Below are 23,871 nucleotides of genomic sequence, written 5' to 3' on the forward strand. Positions count from 1 at the left end.
GTCAGTCTGCTGCTCTCCCCGCCTCTTGTAGAACTCCAGTCCCCGCCTGCATCCCTTCCCTCCCTGCTGATTGGAGGGAAGGGACGAGGGCAGGGACCGGAGCTATGCAGGAGGCAGGGGAGCAGCTGAGACTGACACTACAGATGTAAACACAGCCTCACAGCACGGCTGTGATTTATGAGGGATTGCAGAGTGCAGGAGAACCTTAGTGGGGTTTGGGATAGCAACAGAGGCTGGGCTGTATAGGCAGATCCAGCCTCTGTAGGCAGATAACATTCTTTAAACACACCTCGGGTTCTCTTTAAGGGAAATAGTGGGAATAAGGCAGAATGTTCCAAAAAGACTTTGTTGTTTTTGAGAAAATCAATTTTGAAAATGCAAAGAATTTTTTTTTTAAATTAAGAAAAATTACAGTTTCAAATCTTTTTGCCTTCTTCCCACTATTCCTCTTAACATACGTAGCAATTTTGGTGGTGATAGCATGGATAGGGGCTTTGCTATTAACAGCTAAAGTTGGCACAAAATTAAGTGAATTTACAAATGGAATAAGCAAAATCAATTGAATATTCAAAGTTTGGGCATAATTGCGAAAAAATAAAAAGTGTACCAGAGCTGATAAATGAAAAAGATTGTATACATACCTGGGGCTTCCTCCAGCCCCATCCTCTCCGATCGCTCCCATGCCGCCGTCCTCCGATGTCTGCAGCTCCGGTACCGGGTTCCCGCACTTCCGTCAGTCGGAGCCAGTCTAGAGAAGTGCGCTGTTTGGGTATCTCTCCAGCAGCCGCTGGAGAGATACGTAGAGAGAGCACTTCTCCTGCATAGCTGGCAACGATTGACGGAAGTGCGGGGACCAGGTTTCCGAAGCTGCGGGCAGCGGAGGATGGCGGCGTGGGAGTGATCCAGGCGGATGGGGCTGGAGGAAGCCCCAGGTATGTATACAATCTTTTTAATCTATCAGCTCTGAGTCCCTTTAAATGAAATGTTGCCTAAATGCAATTAGCATTGCCTTCCACCTGCGCAGTAGCATGGAGCCAATCGGACCAGACGTTTTCCACCGAGCTCAGGCAACTCCATGCTACTGGGTCAGTGGCGCAGTGTCCTGTGCAGTGCAGTGATGCTTTTTCAAGGATGAGAGTGCGGCCAGAGGGTCCCACTGTTAGATCGGGGGTCTCAAGGAGGATGTGGGATCCTCTACCGAGGTAAGAATCTAACTTTTGCTTTCTTTTTTTTGGAAGGGACATTAAAAGTCTAAGGCCAATTTGTTTGGGAGAAACCAATTCACCACTACTAAGGTTTTTCTTAACATACTTGGTATTTTGGTAAGCAGGGTGTATACTGTAAATATTATCTTTGTATCAATGAGATGGTCAATGGTGCAGACCAGGTGGTCTGGAGCACTCAGAGATCAGCTTGAAAGACTGGAGATGAATACAAAGGACCCTCCCACCAAGATAAATGCAAAGGAGTTTAGTAAACAGGCACAAAGGTCACATAACTTTTTTTTCTGAAAATGATATTTAACTTTTGTGGGTGGTGGGATGCAAAAGTAGATGAAACCTTGGGAACTGTCCATGTATGTTTTAGACAACAAATTAAAAGGAATAAGCCGATTGGTTTCTTTGGGCAACCCAAATCTTTCAGGCACTTTTAATTTCGATGCCCTTGGTTTGATAAGCAAGGCTAAATTTCTACTAAAACATCTTATCTAGCTAAGAAATCTAACTTCAGACATCCAATCAAGTTACAACAAATGTCCTCTAAATCTAATTGGCTTTTGAGGAGCCATCAAACCATGTCAAACAGATAAAAAAAAAAAGCTGATGTCTTAAGCTATGTTTTACAAACCGAACTCATTGTTGTTATGAATGGAGCCACCATTCTTATCTAGCTACATTTCTCCAAAAGATACTGGGCATCCAAAGTGAAGGTCAACCTCTTAGGTCCACCAGAATCCTAACCTAGGCTATGAGGATGAGATTTCATTGCTCATAGAGAGCTGATGAGAGACAGGACTACTCATGTAACAATGGTGGTGATCAACTGATCAACTACATCTATCTGACATGCTTATATGCCTATCGGCAAAAGCCCAACAGCAAAGGGGTTTTCTGGCTTGCCAAACCATCATCACCTTTTAGTATTCTAAAGATACAATTACATTAAAACACAATATTTACAAAAATAAACCATATTCAACTACACAGCTGTAAACATAAATATATAAACATATTTTCATATAGAATATTAAATTATTTAAAGTGCACAGATCACCAGTACATAGTGGAGTCAGCCATTATAAATGAAAAACCTAATACTGAAAAATGATGAGAACCCCCACTGTACCATTGATGGTACTGCTGGATAGTTTAACTGAAGGGGCATTGATACTGGCGGCTATACATAACATGGCTTCCTCCACGTTGTACAGGTGACAGATCCACTTTAAGTAAACATTGGGTAATCACTTTCCCTCTTAACCCGCGATATGCTATATACATGATTATGTGACTCTTAGGCTCATTGTGCTGGTTGGGTTGAGTAGCTTATTAGGTAAATGTCCAGCTTTGGTGGCTTCAATGGAACATTTCTTTGTTGATCCACAGCAGGCTTCGAGTCTCATTGGGCTTGCACTCATATTCAATGCTGCTGAAGCTGTTGCCCCATTGGCAATGATCTCTTTTATGGTAGTTGTAGAACTTTACTTGCCATACTGTTTCAAAGCTCCCAATGTCTTCAAACTGCAAAAGAGGCAAATAAATTATTAGCTCCATTTGTTTATTTTAGATAGGTTTCTTATCAGGTGGTAGATAGACAGGCACTAAGAGAACCAAAGTCCTGTTTGTATTTGGCAGGACAGAGGCTAACTAGGGACCCTTTTAGGCCGGCTTCGCACTGCAGTGGTGGCAGCGGTGTGGACCTCGCACTTACACTGCCAAAAACAGACCTTCGGGGATTATCGCGTTCGTACACAATATTCCTCATCTGGCCAAAATCCAAACAGGAAGTGACACACATTTGTGGTCACTTCCTGGGTAGTGTACACGGAAGTGCGCAGATGCAACAAATACACTTCCGTGCATGTGCCACACCGCCACCAGTGTTTTCTTTCTAAAACACTGCGTCACCATAGACATGACTTCCAGTCTGACGCAGATTGCTGCAGGTCACCACAGGAGCCGCACGGTAACATAGGTATGTGCTCGCGTTAGATAGGGAACTTCCAGCGCAGTGTACCACAATGTAGGGAGTGTGAACTCCCCCATAAACTTTCATTGCCCAGGGGCGTGGTGCGGCAAATTTACCGCACTGTAACGCTGCAGTGTAAAAGGGCCCTCAGGGTTCATGGATACTTATAAAGTAGCAATAATACAATTGCAATCAGGGGACACTATGGAGTTGATAGTTGTGCATTAATCTTTTAAAAAGGTCATTTGTAAAGTATGTGTGGGAAAAAAATACTATTCGTTTTAAGGACTGTACATCTAAAGGAAAACTAAACAGCCCAGTTTGTGTACTTACCTCGAGAGAGAGAAGTTTTTGGATCCTCCAGTGGCTTCCACCGTCACCCTCCTCCTCAGCGTTCCAGCAGTAAAAAAGGGCTTGTCGACGGAGCTTGCCCACACTGCGCAGGTGTAGATTGCTCTGGCTAGCAGCTTTTCCACCAAGCCTGAGCGGCTGCTCAATGCTACCGCTTAGGTTCGAGTCGCCTACGCAGTGCAGTCGAGCTCCATGTAATTTGGGGTTCTCATCGCTGGAGAGTGAGGAGGGTCCCAGAGGCCTTCCTCTGCCAAGGTAAGTATCTACATTTTTAAGCTAAGGCTCTCCCAAATTTACTTTAACATGTCATGTATTTCTATTCCAGGTTGTGAAGTACTCTGTGTTATTGCCTGAAACTGCTGTCCTAGAAAGGAAGTCTCCATCAAGCTAAGCACTAGGCGACAGAGATGATACAGCTAGACAATGCTGGACGCTCAGCCAGACCTTTCCACAAAATTCTGGCCAGTTTCTCCTGCAAGCCAACTTCTGCCCAGAAGTCAAGAATGTTTCGTTAAAACTAGACAACTGACACCAGAAATACATATAAAATGTGTACTGTGTCAACAAATACAGGTCTTCAGGTATTCACCCTGTAGGGTGAAACATTTTGTTGCTGGTGTCAGAAAGAATGTCAAAGAATTTTGCAGCAGTGCTATGCTGTACAAATAAAACCCTGCTAACAAACAAACACTCTAGTTCTTCTTGTACACACAAAGTTGTCAAAATTGTACAAAATGCACTGTATATGGATTTTTGTTAATACTGTATATTCTGGTGTATAAGACTTATACTTTTTAACCCTTGAAAATCTTCTGAAAAGTTGGGGGTCATCTTATACGTTGGGTGTCATTGATGCCGGGTTATACACCCTATTCTGTTACCGCCTCTCAGATCTCGCTGCTGAGGACTGTAGTGAAGTGGCGCAGGTGCACATGTGTGAGATCTGAGAGACAGAGAAGGAGGTAAATAGGATACAAGGGTGGGCCAGAAGGGTGAAAGAGGCGTGTTTTATGGGCACAGCACAATCTATTCTTCCATACCTCTCTGATAAACAAGAAGACAAGGAGAGCTGACCAATCGACTTAGGGAGAGGAAGAATTGACCAATCCAACCAGTCAAATCGCCTATATACGGTTATATACTGGGTACCACATACAGTACAGCACCAGTATCTGTTCATACATAGCACCAGTATATGATTTTTTTTAATTTGGAGTGCGTTGAAAGAGGGGTAGTCTTGTACGGCGAGAATATCCCAAACTATATTTTAAGTGGAAAAGTTGGGTGGTAGTCTTATACGCCCAGTTGTCTTATACGCCGGAATATACGGTACATATTTTTGTTACTACGTGGTACAGTATTTTATAAACTGTTGTAACAACAACACTGAAAACAACCGAAAATCATTCTTCATACTGTATGTCCAAATCCAGTGTTGTCTGAAAGTAAAACATTTATTCACACATACCAGTCTGTAGAAAATATGCTGGACTTACAAACAGCCTCTGGGAATGGAACCTGTTTGCAGTAGTAACAATGTTTAAAGCCCTATCTTTTAAATCGGTCGTTTTTGAACATACAGTGGCTTGCAAAAGTATTTAAACTTTTCCACATTTTGTCACATTACTGCCACAAACATGCAAACAATTTTATTGGCATTCCACGTGAAAGACCAATACAAAGTGGTGTACACGTGAGAAGTGGAACGAAAATCATACATGATTCCAAACATTTTTTAAAAATAAATAACTGCAAAGTGGGGTGTGCATAATTATTCGGCCCCCAGAGTCAATACTTTGTAGAACCACCTTTTGCTGCAATTACAGCTGCCAGCCTTTTAGGGTATATTTCTACCAGCTTTGCACATCTAGAGACTAAAACCCTTGCCCATTCTTTGCAAAACAGCTCCAGCTCAGTCAGATTAGATGGACAGCGTTTGTGAACAGCAGTTTTCAGATCTTGTCACAGATTCCCGATTGGATTTAGATCTGGACTTTGACTGGGCCATTCTAACACATGGATATGTTTGTTTTGTTTTAAACCATTCCATTGTTGCCCTGGCTTTATGTTTAGGGTCATTGTCCTGCTGGAAGGTGAACCTCCTCCCCAGTCTCAAGTCTTTTGCAGACTCCAAGAGGTTTTCTTCCAAGATTTCCCTGTATTTGGCTCCATCCATCTTCCCATCAACTCTGACCAGCCTCCCTGTCCCTGCTGAAGAGAAGCACCACCAGAGCATAATGCTGCCACCACCATATTTGACAGTGGGGATGGTGTGTTCAGAGTGATGTGCAGTGTTACTTTTCCACCACACATAGCGTTTTGCATTTTGGCCAAAAAGATCCATTTTGGTCTCATCTGACCAGAGCACCTTCTTCCACATGTTTGGTGTGTCCCTCACATGGCTTGTGGCAAACTGCAAACGGGACTTCTTATGCTTTTCTTTTAACAATGGCTTTCTTCTAGCCACTCTTCCATAAAGGCCAACTTTGTGCAGTGCATGACTAATAGTTGTCCGATGGATATATTCCCCCACCTGAGTTGTAGATCTCTGCAGCTCGTCCAGAGTCACCATGGGCCTCTTGACTGCATTTCTAATCAGTGCTCTCCTTGTTCGGCCTGTGAGTTTAGGTGGACAGCCTTGTCTTGATAGGTTTACAGTTGTGCCATACTTCTTCCATTTCTGAATGATCGCTTGAACAGTGCTCCGTGGGATGTTCAAAGCTGTGGAAATCTTTTTGTAGCATAAGTCTGCTTTAAATTTCTCAACAACTTTATCCCTGACCTGTCTGGTGTGTTCTTTGGACTTTATGGTGTTGTTGCTCCCAATATTCTCTTAGACAACCTCTGAGGCCGTCACAGAGCAGCTGTATTTGTACTGACATTAGATTACACACAGGTGCACTCTATTTAGTGATTAGCACTCATCAGGCAATGTCTATGGGCAACTGACTGCACTCAGACCAAAGGGGGCTGAATAATTACGCACACCCCACTTTGCAGTTATTTATTTTTAAAAAAATGTTTGGAATCATGAATTATTTTCGTTCCACTTCTCACGTGTACACCACTTTGTATTGGTCTTTCACGTGGAATTCCAATAAAATGGATTCATGTTTGTGGTAGTAATGTGACAAAATGTGGAAAACTTCAAGGGGGCCGAATACTTTTGCAAGCCACTGTATAGCATATATTTCTAAGGTCCTCTGAAGCAAGGAACATTGAAGGTTCTCAACACATGGTACACATACAACTGGGGGGTACTTTAGTAGGCCTCAGAGGGTAAAGTAAATGTAAAAATTTTTGAGACTAAAAACTAAATGCAGCACAGTGTGTGTGTGTGTGTGTGTGTGTGTGTGTGTAGGGGGGGGGGCTTAGTGTAGCTGGGCAGCGTAGCTTGAATAGAGTAGCTTAGAGACAGCTTAGGGGGAAAAGGTCTACCAGATGCCTTCTACACCTAGGTGTGTCGTATAGCCCAAAAAATAGGGTAATAAACAAATTCATCTGAACAAGTATTAATAATTACACAGCATCAAGGAATGATGGAAAAACATTATTTCACAATTATGAAATCATTATTTCATTATTACAATTTTGTACTATCAAATACCGTATATACTTGCATATAACCTGACCAGTGTATAAGCCGAGGTACCCATTTTTCCCTCAAAAAACAGGAAAAAGTGATTGACTCGCGTATAAGCTCCCTCCCCAATATAGCCCCCGCCACAGTTGCCAGATGTTCCCCCAGTACAAGTCAGCCCCCCCCCATAGCCAGATGTGCCCCAGCATCATACAGCTCCTCTCACGGTCCCTTTGTTCCAGCGATGTCACCCCCAGTAGTGTTATCAAACCAATTAATCAAATACTGCTCTGTGCCACCGCGAGAAGCTTTGGAAGTCTTCGGGAGACGAGTGTCACCAAAGACGGCCGGCTCTGTACTGCATCTGCGCTAGAGTTCTCTTTCTTGCGCTCACACATGCGCAGTATGGAGCCGCCCATCTTTTGGAGCACTCGGGCTCCCAAAGATTTCCGAAGCCTCAAGCCGTGGGGGATTCAAACAGGGATGACATCTTCTAGTACAAGGGGACCGTGAGAGGAAAGGGAATGTTCTATTGGACCCAGAACCATCCCTCTCATTGAGTAAGTATCTGTTTGGTTTTGAGTTACATTAGCTTTAGGATTCTTTTAGGCCTACTATACAAAAAAAAAATCTTAATGACTCTCTGAAACTACCTACATCAGTGAATAAATACCATTGTTTCCTAATACAGTTGTCTAATAAAAGCTAGGTCTTAAGTGTAGGAAAATAACATCGTAATTATACACCAAGCTTTATTCAGGGGTTTGTTTAAAGGGACTCCGAGCAGTGCAGAAACTATGGAAAGATGCACATCATTTGAAAGCTCTCTTTCTCCTCTTTCCAATGATATATAAACCGCCGCCCTACGCCTTTTAGTTTTCGCTATTTTCGCGATTGAAATTGCCGCGGCTGCGATTTCGATCGCGAAAATAGAGAAAACTAAAAGGCATAGGGCAACGATTTAGGTGTCGTCAGAAAGAGGAGAAAGAGAGCTTTAAAATGATATCCATCAAGCCATAGTTATATTGTATTACACAGGACGACACTTTCCCCAGTGTCAGCAGCTCCATTCTGCTGAATGCAGCTGCTGACTTTGGCAAAAAGTTGCCCTGTGTAATACAATATAACTATGGCTTGATGGATATCATTTTAAAGCTCTCTTTCTCCTCTTTCCGACGACACCTAAATCGTTGCCCTACGCCTTTTAGTTTTCTCTATTTTCGCGATCGAAATCGCGGCCGCGGCAATTTCAATCGCGAAAATAGCGAAAACTAAAAGGCGTAGGGTGGCGGTTTATATATCATTGGAAAGAGGAAAAAGAGAGCTTTAAAATGATGTGCATCTTTCCATAGTTTCTGCACTGCTCGGAGTCCCTTTAATGTCTACTAATTTAAGTTTCCTGTAATTAGAGACTGCTCATCTTGTGTCCTAAGCTTGAACTACATTGCCTGTTCTATATTCTGTATTGGATTCCAACTTTAAATCTACATCAAGGTAGCTATCAGACACACAGATAGTACAATGGCTACATGTCACATGCATATGTCATCTGTAATTGTACATCGTATTCGCTAGCTTTTCTGTCTCTCTCTCTCCTGCAATTACCCGTGCCTGCCGATACACTAATCATAAATCATGTGGCTGCATGCAGTTTGTAATTATTGAGTTTACTTTCAGTGGGGGACAATAAGCAATGAAAGTTGCCACGGAATTTGACCCAGCAAATCCAGCTGCATCTTCTTCATCAAGTGGTTCGTTTCTTTGGCAGTAGAACGAGGCATATTTGTAACTTAACTTGTTTATTGTGGCATACTGCTTTTTCTGAGTAACAGAGGGATGAGTTTATGAGTCGCGTGGTGTTGTTGCAGTAAAGCTGATGTACAATGCTAATGTCTTTTACCCCTTTATGTGCAAAACAGCTGCTAAATTGGAGTTTTTTTTTTTAATTCAATATATTTTTATTGAGTTTTTGACAAAAATCATACATAATATGATAGACCATTCGTTACAGTCCATTTGTAGTAATCATTACATTTACATGTACAATCCGTTTATTATTAACATACCACTATGGTTTGTGCTTAGTCTTTATATCCTGTAATATAATGGCTTTTATGTCATATCCTTAAGCTTGGCCTATATTTTAACAGTTTCTATTCTATAAACCAATTAACCAAAAACATATTATAGTAGGCCTATCCGGTACCTACTTGAAACTTAAGAACCTCGGGAGTATCTATTACTCCCCTAGATCGCTTTGTTGACATATATTTGCCTCATGGGGTTAAGACTGGAGGGGACCTAGGAACTTATTTTACCCTAGGGCTCCAGTCACTCGAGAGGGGCACAACTAGCAGAGGGTGGGTGGGGGAGGAGGGGGTGGGGTGTAGCGGAAATTGGGGATGAGAGTGATCCAGTTATTTGCCGGTGTATTGAAGCAATCAAGTCTATCTACCTATTTCTTCTCTTACTTCTTGAAGGGGGGTATTACCTGAACTTTGGGTCAAGTTATTCCAGTCATAATTCCATTCGTGTATGTGGACATTTTGGTTATTTCGACTTCTGAGGAGTTTTTCCATTTGAAAGTTGTGTTGTAGTATTTGAATTAGTTGTGCAATATAGGGTCTCTCTATTTGTTTCCAGTTTGATAAGATCAGTGACCTGGCAATACAACAGATCTGTGTAATTATTAATCTGAATTGAGGGGGAAAGTTATCTAAACCTATAGATAGTAGGGCTAGTTTAGGGGAGAAGTCTGTTCTAGCACCTGTTATTTTAGAGATTAATTTATTTACTTCTTCCCAGAAGGGGAATATTATTTTACAATCCCACAAGAGATGGAGCAGAGACCCGGTTTGTGAACATTCTCTCCAGCAATCTTTAGATGTGTTGTGGGAAAATCTGGAGAGTTTGAGTGGGGTAAAGTACCATTTAGACAGGATTTTCTGCGCCGTCTCTATGTGGTTGGCACATTTAGAGTATTTATGGATATTTGAGAAAGCTCTTTCTATGTCTGAGTCTGAAATACTAGTGTTTAGGTCATATTCCCACACTTTTATATATTTACGCATGGAGGACCCATCTGATTCCGATAGTAATTTATACCAGAATGAAATGCCCCCTTTTCTTAGTTTTGGTCTAGCTAGAAAGTTCCAGATGGAATTAGGAATTTGGGGCATGGATAGTGGGTATTTCTTAATCAGGTGAGCCAACTGAAGGTAGCCATATTTGTCTGCATCCTTGAGCTAAATTGGAGTTTTTTAGGCTGGTTCACATTTCTGGGCAATCACACATGGAAGTTGATTAAAAAAGGCAGACAATAACGATTGTCCCTTAGGGGCGGGGAAGAGGAGGAAATAGGAGAATGAGAGGAGGGAACATCGCTATAAGCCTGACTCTTCCTGTCTAAAAATGTGACTTTAGCCAAAAGTCACATTTTTCAAGGAGCAATTTTGGAGACTGAGGCTAAAAGGAGGAGAGGAACAGACAATGCACATAGGTACAGTATGTGGATAAAGCATGTGCTTACATTAGGTAGCTGTGTCTCGGGTCAGGTGTTCTTTAACTACACAAAGATCTCATTATATAAAAAAAGTTATGCGCCAAACCACTGGAAAACCTTTGCCTAATATTTGCTACGCAAATGGCTCTGACCTCTTGAAGAATAGACTCCAAAAGATATCAGCTTTAGCAGTTTATGATTATTCCTGTGATACAATGAGAGCGGCCATGTTCTGTTTGTCACATTACACACAGGCAAGCTGATCTGCATCTCTAGCCCTCAGCCTGGGAAAACTTCACTCCCCTCTCCTCCTCCACTCTTCCTTTGAAATCTCTGGCTAGTAACCTCCTCCTCCTCCTGCCCAGACTGAGCTCCCATAAGCCCTTGCTACTAAGGCAGAGTGCCAAGAGAAGCTGTGAGTTAGGCTTGTTTAGTTTATAGGGAATTAGAGTATTAAAACAAAAAAAAAGTATTTGGCTTGAGGAATGCCCTATAAACTATATGAAAGGAACTCAATTATGCAATGAGTAAAAGTTTATTTTGGATCCACTTTAAGATCCCACCATAAGGGAATAGTGTTGCTAAAAAGGGGTTTATGTGATCAATCTTTAGGCAGGTGGCACATTACATAGTTACTATTATGGTTAAAAAAATCCATCCATAAAGTTCAGCTAGAAAGAATTAAAAAAAAAAAAAATAGAATAAAATTGGTACAACACAATCCTGCACCCTTACGTAGCATTCACATGATCTAAAGCATAAGTCATCAGACAAGGCTTCTATTACTCCATGGTATAATTTAAATATGTACTGTACCCATTGTATGCCCTTTCAGACCAACAAAACAGGCAGCACTGTCTAATGATTTTTGATTTGCTTAGGAGGCTGCAGGAATAAAATCAATTATTTGTAAGACAAAAGGGAGACAATTGAAAGCCCTGATAGCGTAGCAAGTTGGGTCCGACAATCCCAAATGTTACATGTATTGAAATAATACTTACAAGGATTGATTACCACCAAGGTAACCACTATATGGGCAGGTGGGGAGACTAGACCAGACCCCCCCTTGGGTTAAAGAGAAACCGTAACCAAGAATTGAACTTCATCCCAATCAGTAGCTGATACCCCCTTTCCCATGAGATATCTTTTCCTTTTCTCAAACGGATCATCAGGGTGGTCTGTATGGCTAATATTGTGGTGAAACCCCTCCCTGTTTCCTGTCTGTGAACCTCATTGCTTTGTGGGAAATAAAAGCGGTTTCCAACTGCCAAAAAAAAAAAAGCAAGCAGCATCTCCTTCCACAGACATCACCTGCCAGCAGTAAAAATGTCACATGTGATCAATGTCTGAATGTAAATCAGGGAGAGGAAAGATTTAACAATGGGCAAACACTGACTAAATCATTTATAAATAATTATTGTAAAAATGAAGCACTTTTTTTATTACATTACTTTCACTGGAGTTCCTCTTTAAGATGTTGCTCTCTGTAGAAGTAGGAAAACAAAAAAGTGCTATTTCTTGCTGTCAGCACAGTTGCTCCTTTTATTGCCTGAAGAAGTGGGTGAAACCCTGCGAATTGCGTTGCCTGTTTGGAGCTTTTTGATTAAAGTCTGATTTATGTTGAATCCCGACTTTTTGAGTCTTTGCTGAGGGAGATACGTCCACCACTACCACCTTTTTAAATGGTTTTAGTATATTTTATTCTATTGTGGTGCCTCTGTTCCCAGCAGTTCAAAAACGCTTATTTGTTCTGTGCACATTATTTAGCAAAAGAAGTTAGAGAAAAAAAAGCCTGCATGGGCTACAAAACAGAATTTCTTCACATCGTTGCTATAGGTCTGACCTTCACACTGCAGCCTGGCTACGTGCAGGTGCGCTATGCATATGCTGTTTCTAAAACCCACAAGTCATTTATTTTTCACAAGTTCAGTCACTTGAAGGTCCAAAAGTTCCTTTTATGTCTTCACATGAGAGTGAGAAATAGTAACACATCTATCTGGCTTTCATTGCAGCTCCCACTTACTTCCTGTGGTGGCAAGAGATGTAAGGACTGAACAAAGAAAAGGTTCTTAACCCTTCCCACTTTAGAGGAAAAGAAAAAAAAAACTTCAGACATTTAAATTAAAATTTGGGGAGAAAGGGAGATACCTCTCTAGCAGGCTACCTCCATTCCAAACTATCCTTCTCTTCAAGGTGAATTGTCCCTCTTAGTGTTCCGATCCCTGGTGGTAAAACCTCCAAAGCAGCTACCAGTCCTTTGCCTTCCAGGAACTCCGCTCTATGGGGATTGATTGAAGGTGCCACTATACAATTTGGGAGGCGGGGGTATCCTGAAATAGAAGGAACATCCACGATAGACTGCACAAACCTGGCAGAGGCGAAAGAAGTGAACTAAACAGTGCAGGGGCGCCTCTAGCCATTTTGTCACTCCGGACAAGAAAACCTGTGCCTCCCCCCCCCCCCCCCCCATGAAAATAATCATAATGCGGCAATGTTTCACCATTAAATAATCCTATTGTGGGAAGCATGTCACCAGAAAATAATCCTATTGTGGAAAGCATGTCACCAGAAAATAATCCTATTGTGGGAAGCATGTCACCAGAAAATAATGGGCACCTGTAAAAAAAAAAAAAAAAAAGCCTTTACTCACGTGCTGGAGACTCCTCTCCCGGGGCACAGCTCCCCAATAACTGTCCTGCAGCCAGCTGCTACGAAACTTCCGCCGCGCTGGCAGGCAGAGAGCAGGGCTACGGGAAGGTGGCGCCCCAAAGACCTGTACTGGAGACACAAATAGTCTCCAGTACAGGGCTTCGGGCGTCATCTTCCCGTAGCCCTGCTTTGCCTACCGGAAGGGTCCGCAGGCTGAAGTGACCTGCGGGTAGTGAACTGGCGCGGTGTCTATTAGACACGACAAGTCAGTTCACCACGGGGGTCCCACAATCTGGCGGGGGGTTTGTCACGGTTCCCCCCACGGCGCCCCAGTCAACCGATTGGTCAGCCTGGTGGACCAGGCGCCCCTAAAACAGTGGAGGGAACACTGCAGGGAAATAACCATTACATTTGCTCTCTACAAAATAGTCTCTGGTCAAGTCTGAGCAACAAGTTCTGAATCGGTATGATACCATTTATTGGCTAACTTAAAAGAATAAGAGTAAGCTTTTAGCTTTGCAGCCTTCGTCAGACTTCAATCCTGTTTGTGTTACGGAACAAACAGCTACATTGTGCTCCGTTATAGTCTGGTCTTTCCCTTGTGTCAGTGTACTGTGGTAAATTTTCACTACATGATTGCTTGCCCTGCCTCCGCAGCGGTTTTAATTGTTTTTAAAGGGATACGTCCCTAATAAATTTGTGATTACTGTACTTTTGAACTTGCGGTTTATGCAATTAATTCATGGTACTATGGATGTCTTTTTATTTTGATTCATGTTGTTAGCTGATTTATGACTAATAGATAAGACTCCTTGTTTACTCAATACTCACACAATTGGGACTGTCACAGAGGCATCATAAATTGTGATTTCACATGTTTTAGCTACAAGCAGAGTGGATGCAATATAGGCTGAGAAAGATTTATGGCATTACATATCATCAACCTAATACCGATATAAAAAGTTTTTGTCCTTATTCAAGCCTTTATCCACAGCCTTGAACAGATTTATAAATGTTGACTCTGCTACTAATCTTTCTTTCGACGATTTGAAGCCACCCTTCAGGGCAGTGACATGAAGATCAATCAAGCTGTGTCCATTGGAACTAAAGTGTGTAGCAACTGGGAGATCAGATTTGGAATTGATCAGATAGATCCCTCTCTGATCAGATAATTTTCCGTTATGCTGGGCATACACGGCTCGATTTTGCCGCTCGATTCTTTCGCTTGATCGATTCCCCGCTCGATTCTGCAGGCGATTCTCTTATCTTCTGCTCGTTTTTCTTATCTTTTTCCATTGTCCTCAATGCAGAATTGAGCGGCGAAACGATCAGGCGGGCGATCGGACGCGTCGGAAATTATCTACCGAGCCATCTTAATGACTCAGAATCGAGCCGTGTATTGCCAGCATTAGGGGTCTACAGTATCCGATGGCCACACTGACCAGTATATGGCCACCTTAACTCTCAACGGTGGCTTACTGGGCATGCCCTTAGTGGGTGCAGCTCTGAAAAGGTTTGAATCGACAGTAGAAAAGCACCATACAAGTGTTCACTTTTTTTTTTTTTGACAAGTACTAAGAACAAGCACTTTTTCAATAGTTTCATTCTATCTTTAGAGTCTTATCAGAATGCCACTGTGACAAAGCACTGAACTCTCCATACTGCTGAGTTGTTTAATTCCTGATTGCGAAAGATGCATAGCAGTGATCTTCTGTGTGCTTCTAATTCAACTTGGTGTTTAATTTTTTGTTTCTTTGATGGGGGGAAGGTACATTTTTTTTTACAAAGATGCCATTACATTTAGGCCAAGGGCGTGCAACAAATGTATATAGGCAATGATGAGCTGGAAGACCAGCTTCTAACTGTGTGCCTGCTGCACAATGTGCAGAAAAATCACAATGTGGACAGCGCAATACATATGTTATGTAAGTAGAGCAAGTATTTATCTACTTATATATATGTGGGGGGGGGGGGGGGGGGGGGGGGGGGGGTTTGGAGACAGTATAGCTGGCAGCTCCTCTTTAAAGTGAACCTGAGATGAGGATACATAAAAGTTGTATACATACCTGGGACTTTCCGCTGGCACCCTCCGCGCAGATCGCTCCCTCACCGCGGTCTTAAGCCTCCTAGATTCTCCTGTTGCAACCCCGTTCTTTGTGGGCGTGGCTATCTGGGTGTACTGTGCAGGCGTGGCCCGGCCATTCTCCTGGCCCGCAGGCTGACTGACCTTGACTGGCCGCAGAGGACAGAGCTACTATGGGAAGATCTAGGAGGCTTTAGACCACAGCGAGATAGCAATCTGTGTGGAGAGGGCTGGAGGAAGCCCCAGGTATGTATATAACTTTTATGCCCTTTTATCTCAGGTATACTTTAGCCTCCTGAGCTTTACGTGGCTCAGGAGGTTTTGTAGCCTCAGAGTCCCCCAGGTGAAATGTATTAGATTTAATTCCTGCTGAATATTTTAGCTAGCACAAGGCTAGCTAGTATAGGGGGCCAGTACCTCCCCCCCCCCCCCCAATCCCCCCATCCCTGATGCAATGCAGCCGCTTATACATTACCCAGCCTGGTTCCAGCGATCAGCGCAGCCTCCCTGCACAGCTCCGGTCTTCTCTCCTTAATGATCTGGCAAGAGTACCTTTAAGATGATCACTAACGGTACAATTTTTAGCAAAGCATCATTCAAGCGATCAGATAAATGCAGAAATAAAATGTTGGAATACATTGATTATTTCACCATCAACTAACCAATATGTACTACCTATCCAACACAACCAATTATAAAAAGCATTTTTCAGATAGCTGAAATACAGACCATGATTTATCAAGGTTGGACGTTTCAGGACAACACAAATCCTGCATAAAAGGCCTGTATATTTTAGAGTTACTTGCTATTTGGTGACTAAAATGTACAACCCTAATCTAAGTCATATCATCTTGAGGGGGTCCATAACTTTCTGCTGGTTGCTCTTCCTCTGCTTATAGGTTTTGCTGGGGATTTAGGTGGGCTGGCGCGACTTGTGACATCAGCCAGTATGGGAAATGTAAAGGTTATTTGAATTAACCACCATGGCTGCCATGCCCAGCTGCCTCAGCAATGGCGTAGCAAGAGGGGATGCAGAGGTTGTGACCGCACCGGGGCCCTTGAGCCAGGGCCCTTCCTCATCCACAGTATTAGCTTTCTACTAGCCCTGTGCGTAGCGCAGGCAGCCCCCAGCCATGCAAAGCGCCCAGAAAAGCCCCCCCCCCCCCGGCCATGCAGAGCGCCGAGCAAAGCCCCCCCCCAGCCATGCAAAGTACCCAGCAATCCCCCCCCCCCAGCCATGCAAACTGCCCAGCAAAGTACCCCCAGCCATGCAAAGTACCCAGTAAAGCCCCCCAGCCATGAAAACTGCCCACCAAAGTCCCCCAGCCATGCAAAGCGCCCAGCAAAGCCCCCCAGCCATGCAAAGTGCTCAGCAAAGCACCCCCAGCCATGCATCACCCTCATCTGTGACTAATCCCCACTGTAATTTGATCTCTCCCCTGTGTCACCTGACTGCCACGGGCGGCGGAGCAGCTAACTTGAAAGCACAGAATGTTAACAATATGTCTGCTTCCATGAAATCAGGAAGTAGACACACTGCTGATTTGTATAAGCTGTAACAAAGAAATGTTTTTCTGTAAAGGTGATTATGCTGTTGTGTATCTTTCAGAGCAGAGAGGAAGTTCGAGTGCCATTCATGGTGCTGGACAGGGCCCGGGATGTTCTGGGATTTGTGCATTTTGGACTTTGGCCGTCTAGTTTGCAAAATAGTCAATGTCAGAAATCCCCAGCATTTTAGACTTTGGCCGACGTCAAATCGGCCAGTTCTAGAAATGGTCGACCAATTCCCACTTTGGCCAATTTCTGTTTTTGGCCATAACATATACAACTATTGCCATACACTGCAACATACTGTAAGTGAAAAATAAAATATGTATTTTTCTACTGAATATATGATCCCCTGTTGCAGTGCAAGTTTGTCAGAAAGCTTTCCTTTTACTTTAAATGAATAAATCATTGTAGCACAGATTTCATCACTCTGAAGTAATTTCACACATGCCATATGGAGAATAACAAACACCCAATTAGTAATTAAATGCAGAAAAAGATCACAGATGGAGACAGACTGCCGAATATTGGGAGAAATTCATATTGGTTTCCCTGCTGTATTATTACACCTACAAAAATCTGATACATTTCTTATGTGTGCGAGGAAGGTTTAACATAAAGGTTTTTTATTTCTTGGTGACATTTACAACAAAAGATTGAGTACTGTGTCATTGCATCTAAAAAGGGTCGACTATTACAATGTTTCTGCACATTATCACCAGTGGCGGCTCCAGCTTCACATTTTTTTTTTTTGGGGGGGGGGTGGGGGGGCACGATGGCCGGCTGATGGGGCCCACTTGGGTGTTCAAAATCAATGTTTGTATGGAGAGCTTTAGATATTTTTTGCCTAGCTCAGGTGATAAAATTAAGGCTTACTAGTTCGGCAATGATAGGAACCAAATGTAAACATCGCAAACAGAACTCAGAGGCTTTTGACCAGAGCACACTATCCAAATGATGGTGCTATTGTTGAAGATAAATTACCTACAGACATGGGCGTTCACAGGAAATTTTCCAGGGGGGGGGGGGCAAAAAGGAAGGAAAGAAGCGGTGCGGCGCGCTAAATTTTTGAGAAGATGTGTGCGCCGAAAAACCTGAGGGTTATGTTGTGCGGCCATGGACCAGAGTGTGGGTGTGGCCACGGGTGGTGACAAATTTTCATTAACTTAGCAATGTGGGACATTAGATTAGGACAGTGGTGGTGAAACTTTTGGAGGCCGAGTGCCCAAACTGCAACCCAAAAGTCACTTTATCTATTGCAAAGTGGCAACCGCAATTTAAACTTCATACAAACGTTTTAACTCATACATGAACACTATGGAAAATAGAAATGTGGAAAATAAACTGTGAAGATAAACAATTTCCTACATCCTACTCCTAAAAAATGTATTTTTTTTGGAACCTCCCAGTTTTATTTTCCGTTTTAAAAAGCTAAAAAGTAGATTTAATGCTATTGTCTCATAGGATGATGATTCAGCTTTTCCCAGAGGCCCCCAACAAGACAAATTTAGCAATCATGAGGCCCCCAACAAATCATCAGGCTCCCAACAAGACACATTCAGCAATCTTGAGGCCCCCAACAAGACAAATTCAGCAATCATGAGGCCCCCAACAAATCATAAGGTCCCCAACAAGACATTCAGCAATCTTGAGGCCCCCAAAAAATCATGAGGCCTTCAACAAGACGAATTCAGCAATCATGAGGCCCCCGACAAATTCAGCAGTCATGAGGCACATAGACAGCATTTCACATAAATAGGCAGAATGCCCCCTTAATATGGTAGACACCTCTCACCTGGCTTCTCAATTCTCCTCTACTGGCTGCTGTGTCTGGCAATACTGTTTTTGGCTGGATTGGGGATGACGTGCGGGCTGAAAGGCCTTGCGTGATGCTGTGGCCAGGCTGGCTGGCGGTGATGCTGTGACCTGGCTGGCGGTGATGCTGGGCTGTGCTTGGCTGGTTGAAGTAAATGCTGCCCCCTAGTTTAGGTAGCGCCAGGAACCCCCAGGTTAGGAAGTGACAAGGACCCCCCCCCAGTAAAGTAGTGACAGGGACCCCCAGTAAGGTAGTGACAGGGGACCCCCAGGTTAGGAAGTGACAGGGGACCCCCAGGTTAGGCAGTGAGTAACAGGCACCCCTTTAGGCAGCGAGTGACAGGGACCCCTTTAGGCAGATAGTGACAGGGACCCCTTTAGGCAGTGAGTGACAGGGACCCCCCAGGTTAGGTAGTGACAGGGACCCCTTTAGGCAGCGGGTGACAGGAGCCCCTTTAGGCAGCGAGTGATAGGGAGCCCCTTTAGGCAGCGAGTGACAGGGACCCCTTTAGGCAGCGAGTGACAGGGACCCCCCAGGTTAGGTAGTGAGTGACAGGGACCCTTTTAGGCAGCGAGTGACAGGGAGCCCCTTTAGGCAGCGAGTGACGGACCCCCATTTAGGCAGCGAGTGACAGGAACCCCTTTAGGCAGCGAGTGACGGACCCCCATTTAGGCAGTGAGTGACAGGTGCCCCCTCTCTCTAGCCGCCGCTCTTCCCCCCCTCACCTTGCAGCAACTTCAGACCTCGATCAGCGGCGACCCAACCAGTAAGTGCGGGCGCCGGACGCACCCGCTCTATATGCGGAAGTGATGTCACTTCTGCATTCAGTGTGGTGTGCTAGGTCCTAGCGCCCGCACTATTGGTTGCCACCTGATCGAGGTCTGATGCGGCGGCCAGGAGGGGGTGAGCGGCGGCTACAGGGGGGTGAGCGGCGGCCAGGGGGGGGGGCAGCAGGCGGCCAGGGGGAGGCAGCGGCACCCCCCTGGCTCTATGTGCGGACGCCCATGCCTACAGATGTACTTGGGTAGCTTTCTGGCATGCTTTAGTCCTTACTTGCTAACAAGCTACCCCTGTGTGGACAGATCACAAACAAATCATTCCAGTCCTCAGCCTGTATCTCAAGACTCTACACGCAAAGAAGGGGGAAGTGGCAGGAGGGTGAGAAGCACTGTGTGTGTAATTCCTTATCTTAGTAGCTAAGCATTGCATAAAAACAAGCTCTAGTTTATTGGCCAATTTAAAAGAAAAACAGTAAGCTTTCAGCTTGTAAGCCTTCTTCAGACTCTATTCCTGTTGACGGGCAATGCTAGAATATACAATCAGAAGGAGGTAGAGCAATTTTTTCACAAATATAAGTTTCACCCAAACACACTAATTACAAGGGATCTTGCTAAGATTATGAGGTATTTATGGCAAATAAATACGACTCTTGGATTACTTAACACCTACATAGACTTGGGCTGACATGGAGTTTTTTGCAGACCCTACCCTGTTCACTGTATGCTGTTGGATGCCTGGAAGCACTTAATTTTAATGTTACTGAGCAGGGGGGGGGGGGGGGGCACAGTGTTTCCCAGGGGAGGCCAGTGCCCCAGCATACCTCAGTGTAGCGCTGCCCATGATTATCACAGCATGTACCCCCTTACAAGAGGTGGTGTTTGCCAAGAATAGAGATGGCCCGAACGGTTCGCATGTGAACATAGGTGGTTCGCGATCGAACGAAAACTATATGCAAGTTCGACCTGCCCCCTATACTACATCATTAAGGTCAACTTTGACCCTCTACATCACAGTCAGCAGACACTTGGTAGCCAGGCTACACTCCCTCCTGGAGCCCCCCACCCCCCTTATAAAAGGCAGGCAGCGTCGGCTATTTCCCTCACTCGTGTGGCTGCAGTAATTAGAGAACGGAGAGCTTGCTGCAGAGACATTAGGAAAAGCTTAGTTAGGCTCTTGTTAGCTTGCTCCTTGCTGATACTTATTGCTAAAAAAGCACCCCTCAACAGCTCTTTTGTGTGTGTGTGTGTGTGTGTGTGTGTGTGTGTGTGTGTGTGTGTGTGTGTGTGTGTGTGTGTGTGTGTGTGTCCCACAGACACTTGCATACACAGCCCTGTCAGTCAGTCGCAGCTGGCCCTTGGCCCCTTGGTAATTCCTACTGTGCCACTGCCAGACCCAGCACATTCAGTGACTACCTGTTCACGGTACCTGTGTGTGTTACAGCTGCACATTTGTAATACCAATCACTGCATACCTGTTTAGTGCACCTACCTGCGTGACCGCAGTGTTATATTATATACCAGTCACTGCACCTGTTCACAGTACCTGTGTGTGTGACAGCTGCACATTTGTAATACCAATCACTGCATACCTGTTCAGTGCACCTACCTACGTGACCGCAGTGTTATATTATATACCAGTCACTGCACCTGTTCACGGTACCTGTGTGTGTGACAGCTGCACATTTGTAATACCAATCACTGCATACCTGTTCATGTTTACTGCACCTGCGTGACAGAAGCACGCAGTGTTATATACCAGTCACTGCACCTGTTCACGGTACCTGTGTGTGTGACAGCTGCACATTGTATTGATACCAGTCACTGCAAACCTGTTCAGTGCACCTGCGTGGCAGCACGCAGTGTTATATTATATACCAGTCGCTGCATAACTGTTCACTGCACCTGTGTAACCGCACATTGTTGTACCAGAAGTCACCTTTTCACTGCACCTGTGTAACCGCACATCGTATTAGTCAAGTCAGTGCATACCTTTCACTTCACACACCCCCCTCCCCCCCAATATGGACAAAACAAGAGGCAGGCCATCCGGAAGATCTGTTCGAGGTTGCGCTGTTGTGATTTTGTGCGGCCCTCATCAACCAAAGTACAGTGTTCAGAAGAAGGCATGTGCCATCAACCCCCAATATTGTCAGGACATAGTTGACTATTTAACACAGAACACCTCATCTTCCTCAGCTTCCGCACGAAAGCGTGACATATCTTCCTCCTCCTGCTCTGATTATGACACCCCACTTAACACTCCGTCGGCAGCCATCACCAAAGTGCCATCATCCCAGGGCTCAGCGGTGTGGACATTTGTGTGTGTGTCTGCCTCAGATAAGAGCAATGCCATCTGTAGTCTCTGCCACCGAAAATTGAGCCAGGGAAAGACCTAGACCCGCGTAGGGTCAATTCCCCTTCGTGATCGTTACCTTGCCGCAGTGAAGGGGCTTGCGTATCACAATGAAGCAATGACCGCCGGCTATATGAGTGTCTCGGGGGGGGGGGGGGGCACACCCGAGATAATAAGGTCGTTGCTTTATTGTGGACAGACCAAATTCGATCAGCTGGACAGTCACTGTTGTTCTTTCATTGAGCTACCTCAGCCCGGTGACCATATGGGCTTGAAAACCGCTATCGCCTGCACTCTGGTCATGGTGCGCACCAGTCCAACATGGCCATCACTACACAAACAGCTGTTTGCGGTGCGTTACACTGAGTTTGGTCTGTCAGTGTGAAGCAATACACTAATTACACTACCTGATTGATGTATACACATGCAAGATGTTTTAAAGCACTTTAGGCCTCCAATTTAGCATGCAATGTGATTTCTGCCCTTAAACGCTGCTGTGTGTCAAATCCTGATTTTTCCCTGGGACTTTTTGTATCCCACTCCACCATGCCCCCCTCCAGGTGTTAGACCCCTTGAAACATCTTTTCCATCACTTTTCTGGCCAGCATAAATGTTTGTAGTTTTCAAAGTTCGCCTCTCCATTGAAGTCTTTTGCGGTTCGCGAAAGTTCGCGCGAACCGAACCAGAGGTTCGAGCCATCTTTAGCCAAGAACCCCCAATCATGAATAACATCACCTCAAGAAAAGAGAAATTGTGCACAAAATTTGCCAGTTAGGCTGTTAGTACTGGTGCTTTTAATACCCGTCCCTGATTGTCTTACCATAACCAACCTGCTAAGCTTGAGCTCTGCCTGCCCTTATAACATCAAATATCCCTAGGAAAGCCTCCGATTATGCCCACTTATACCACCAGTAAATAAAGTACCTGTAAGAAAAACGCCACAGCATAACTACCGTTATGAAAATAAGACATCCCCTGAGAATAAGACCTAGCAGGAATTTCAAGAATGCTTGAAATATAAGACATCCCCCGAATTGAAGCCCTAACTAGCAGCAGCCCACATGACACCAGCAAGTCACGCTCAATACAAAGCCTGAATACAGGAGAGCAGTAGTATAATGTGAGTTCTACAGTCCTGTATACTGTATATGTGTCAGGCAATTTGTGTTTTTGTTGGAGCCAGCTCTCTTGACCTGTCGTGATAAGCAGCAACAGCAGCACTTCACTTCTTTACCTTTTCCCAAGACACACAGCTTATCCTATCATAGGTCTGGGGAGCCTGACAGAGTTATCTGCCTGCAAGAAATAGACTCTGACCTACATGATCAGCAGAATCAATTTCTTGTAAGTGATAACCAAGAAAGCTCTGTGTATGTTGCATGTGTTTCATTATGGCATGCAACATGTACATTTTATATAGGAAAAATACCAGTGTTTGCCCAAAAATAAGACATCCTCTGAAAATAAGCTCTAGTACATCTTTGAGAGCAAACATTAATATAAGACAGTGTCTTATGTTTGGGGAAACACGGTATCCTACTCCAGGTTCCCCTCGCTGCCTTTTCCCACTCTGTCAGCTCTCCTGTTCTGCTTCTGTGTCCTCTTGTATATGCTGGTATCTTCACTGCTATGGTGCTGACCCAGAAGTACATCCAAGTTACTTGCTTCTCATCGTCATAGCATTGAAAATGCCGGTGCGGTTTCCAATTGTGCTTCCCTGAATTTTACGCTGCCCCACAGGCGCAGTACAATCCTGTGCTGCCAGATTTCTTATTGGTTTATGCGCCGGGCAATATCTCAGCAGGCATGCCTCCAACTCTCTACAAATTTTAAGGGTATGAAGAAGGGGGGAGGTTGCGCATGCCTAAAAACATGCTGCAATTGACTGGTTAATCGCTCAGGCAAGCACCACCTCTATTAGGCTGAAAATGCATGCCCTGCGTCCAAAACAAATGCTACATTTATTATACTATGGAGGAACTTTGGCTTCCACTATAGTTTGCATGCAAAGTATAATATAC

At 44.3% G+C, this 23,871-nt stretch overlaps 1 protein-coding gene across 1 annotated transcript in view; it reads right to left on the bottom strand.

Annotated features, from left to right (window-relative positions):
* Positions 1-947: 947 nt before the first annotated feature.
* Positions 948-23,871, bottom strand: part of CNRIP1 (cannabinoid receptor interacting protein 1) — a 50,973-nt gene continuing 28,049 nt past the window's right edge. Inside the window, exon 3 of the mRNA XM_068279598.1 lies at positions 948-2,741. Coding sequence (XP_068135699.1) covers positions 2,577-2,741 — 165 coding nt within the window. The 3' untranslated portion in view covers positions 948-2,576. The remainder of the gene's footprint in view (positions 2,742-23,871) is intronic.

This window comes from Hyperolius riggenbachi, chromosome 4, assembly GCF_040937935.1.
Source record: "Hyperolius riggenbachi isolate aHypRig1 chromosome 4, aHypRig1.pri, whole genome shotgun sequence".
NCBI classification, from domain to species: domain Eukaryota; kingdom Metazoa; phylum Chordata; class Amphibia; order Anura; family Hyperoliidae; genus Hyperolius; species Hyperolius riggenbachi.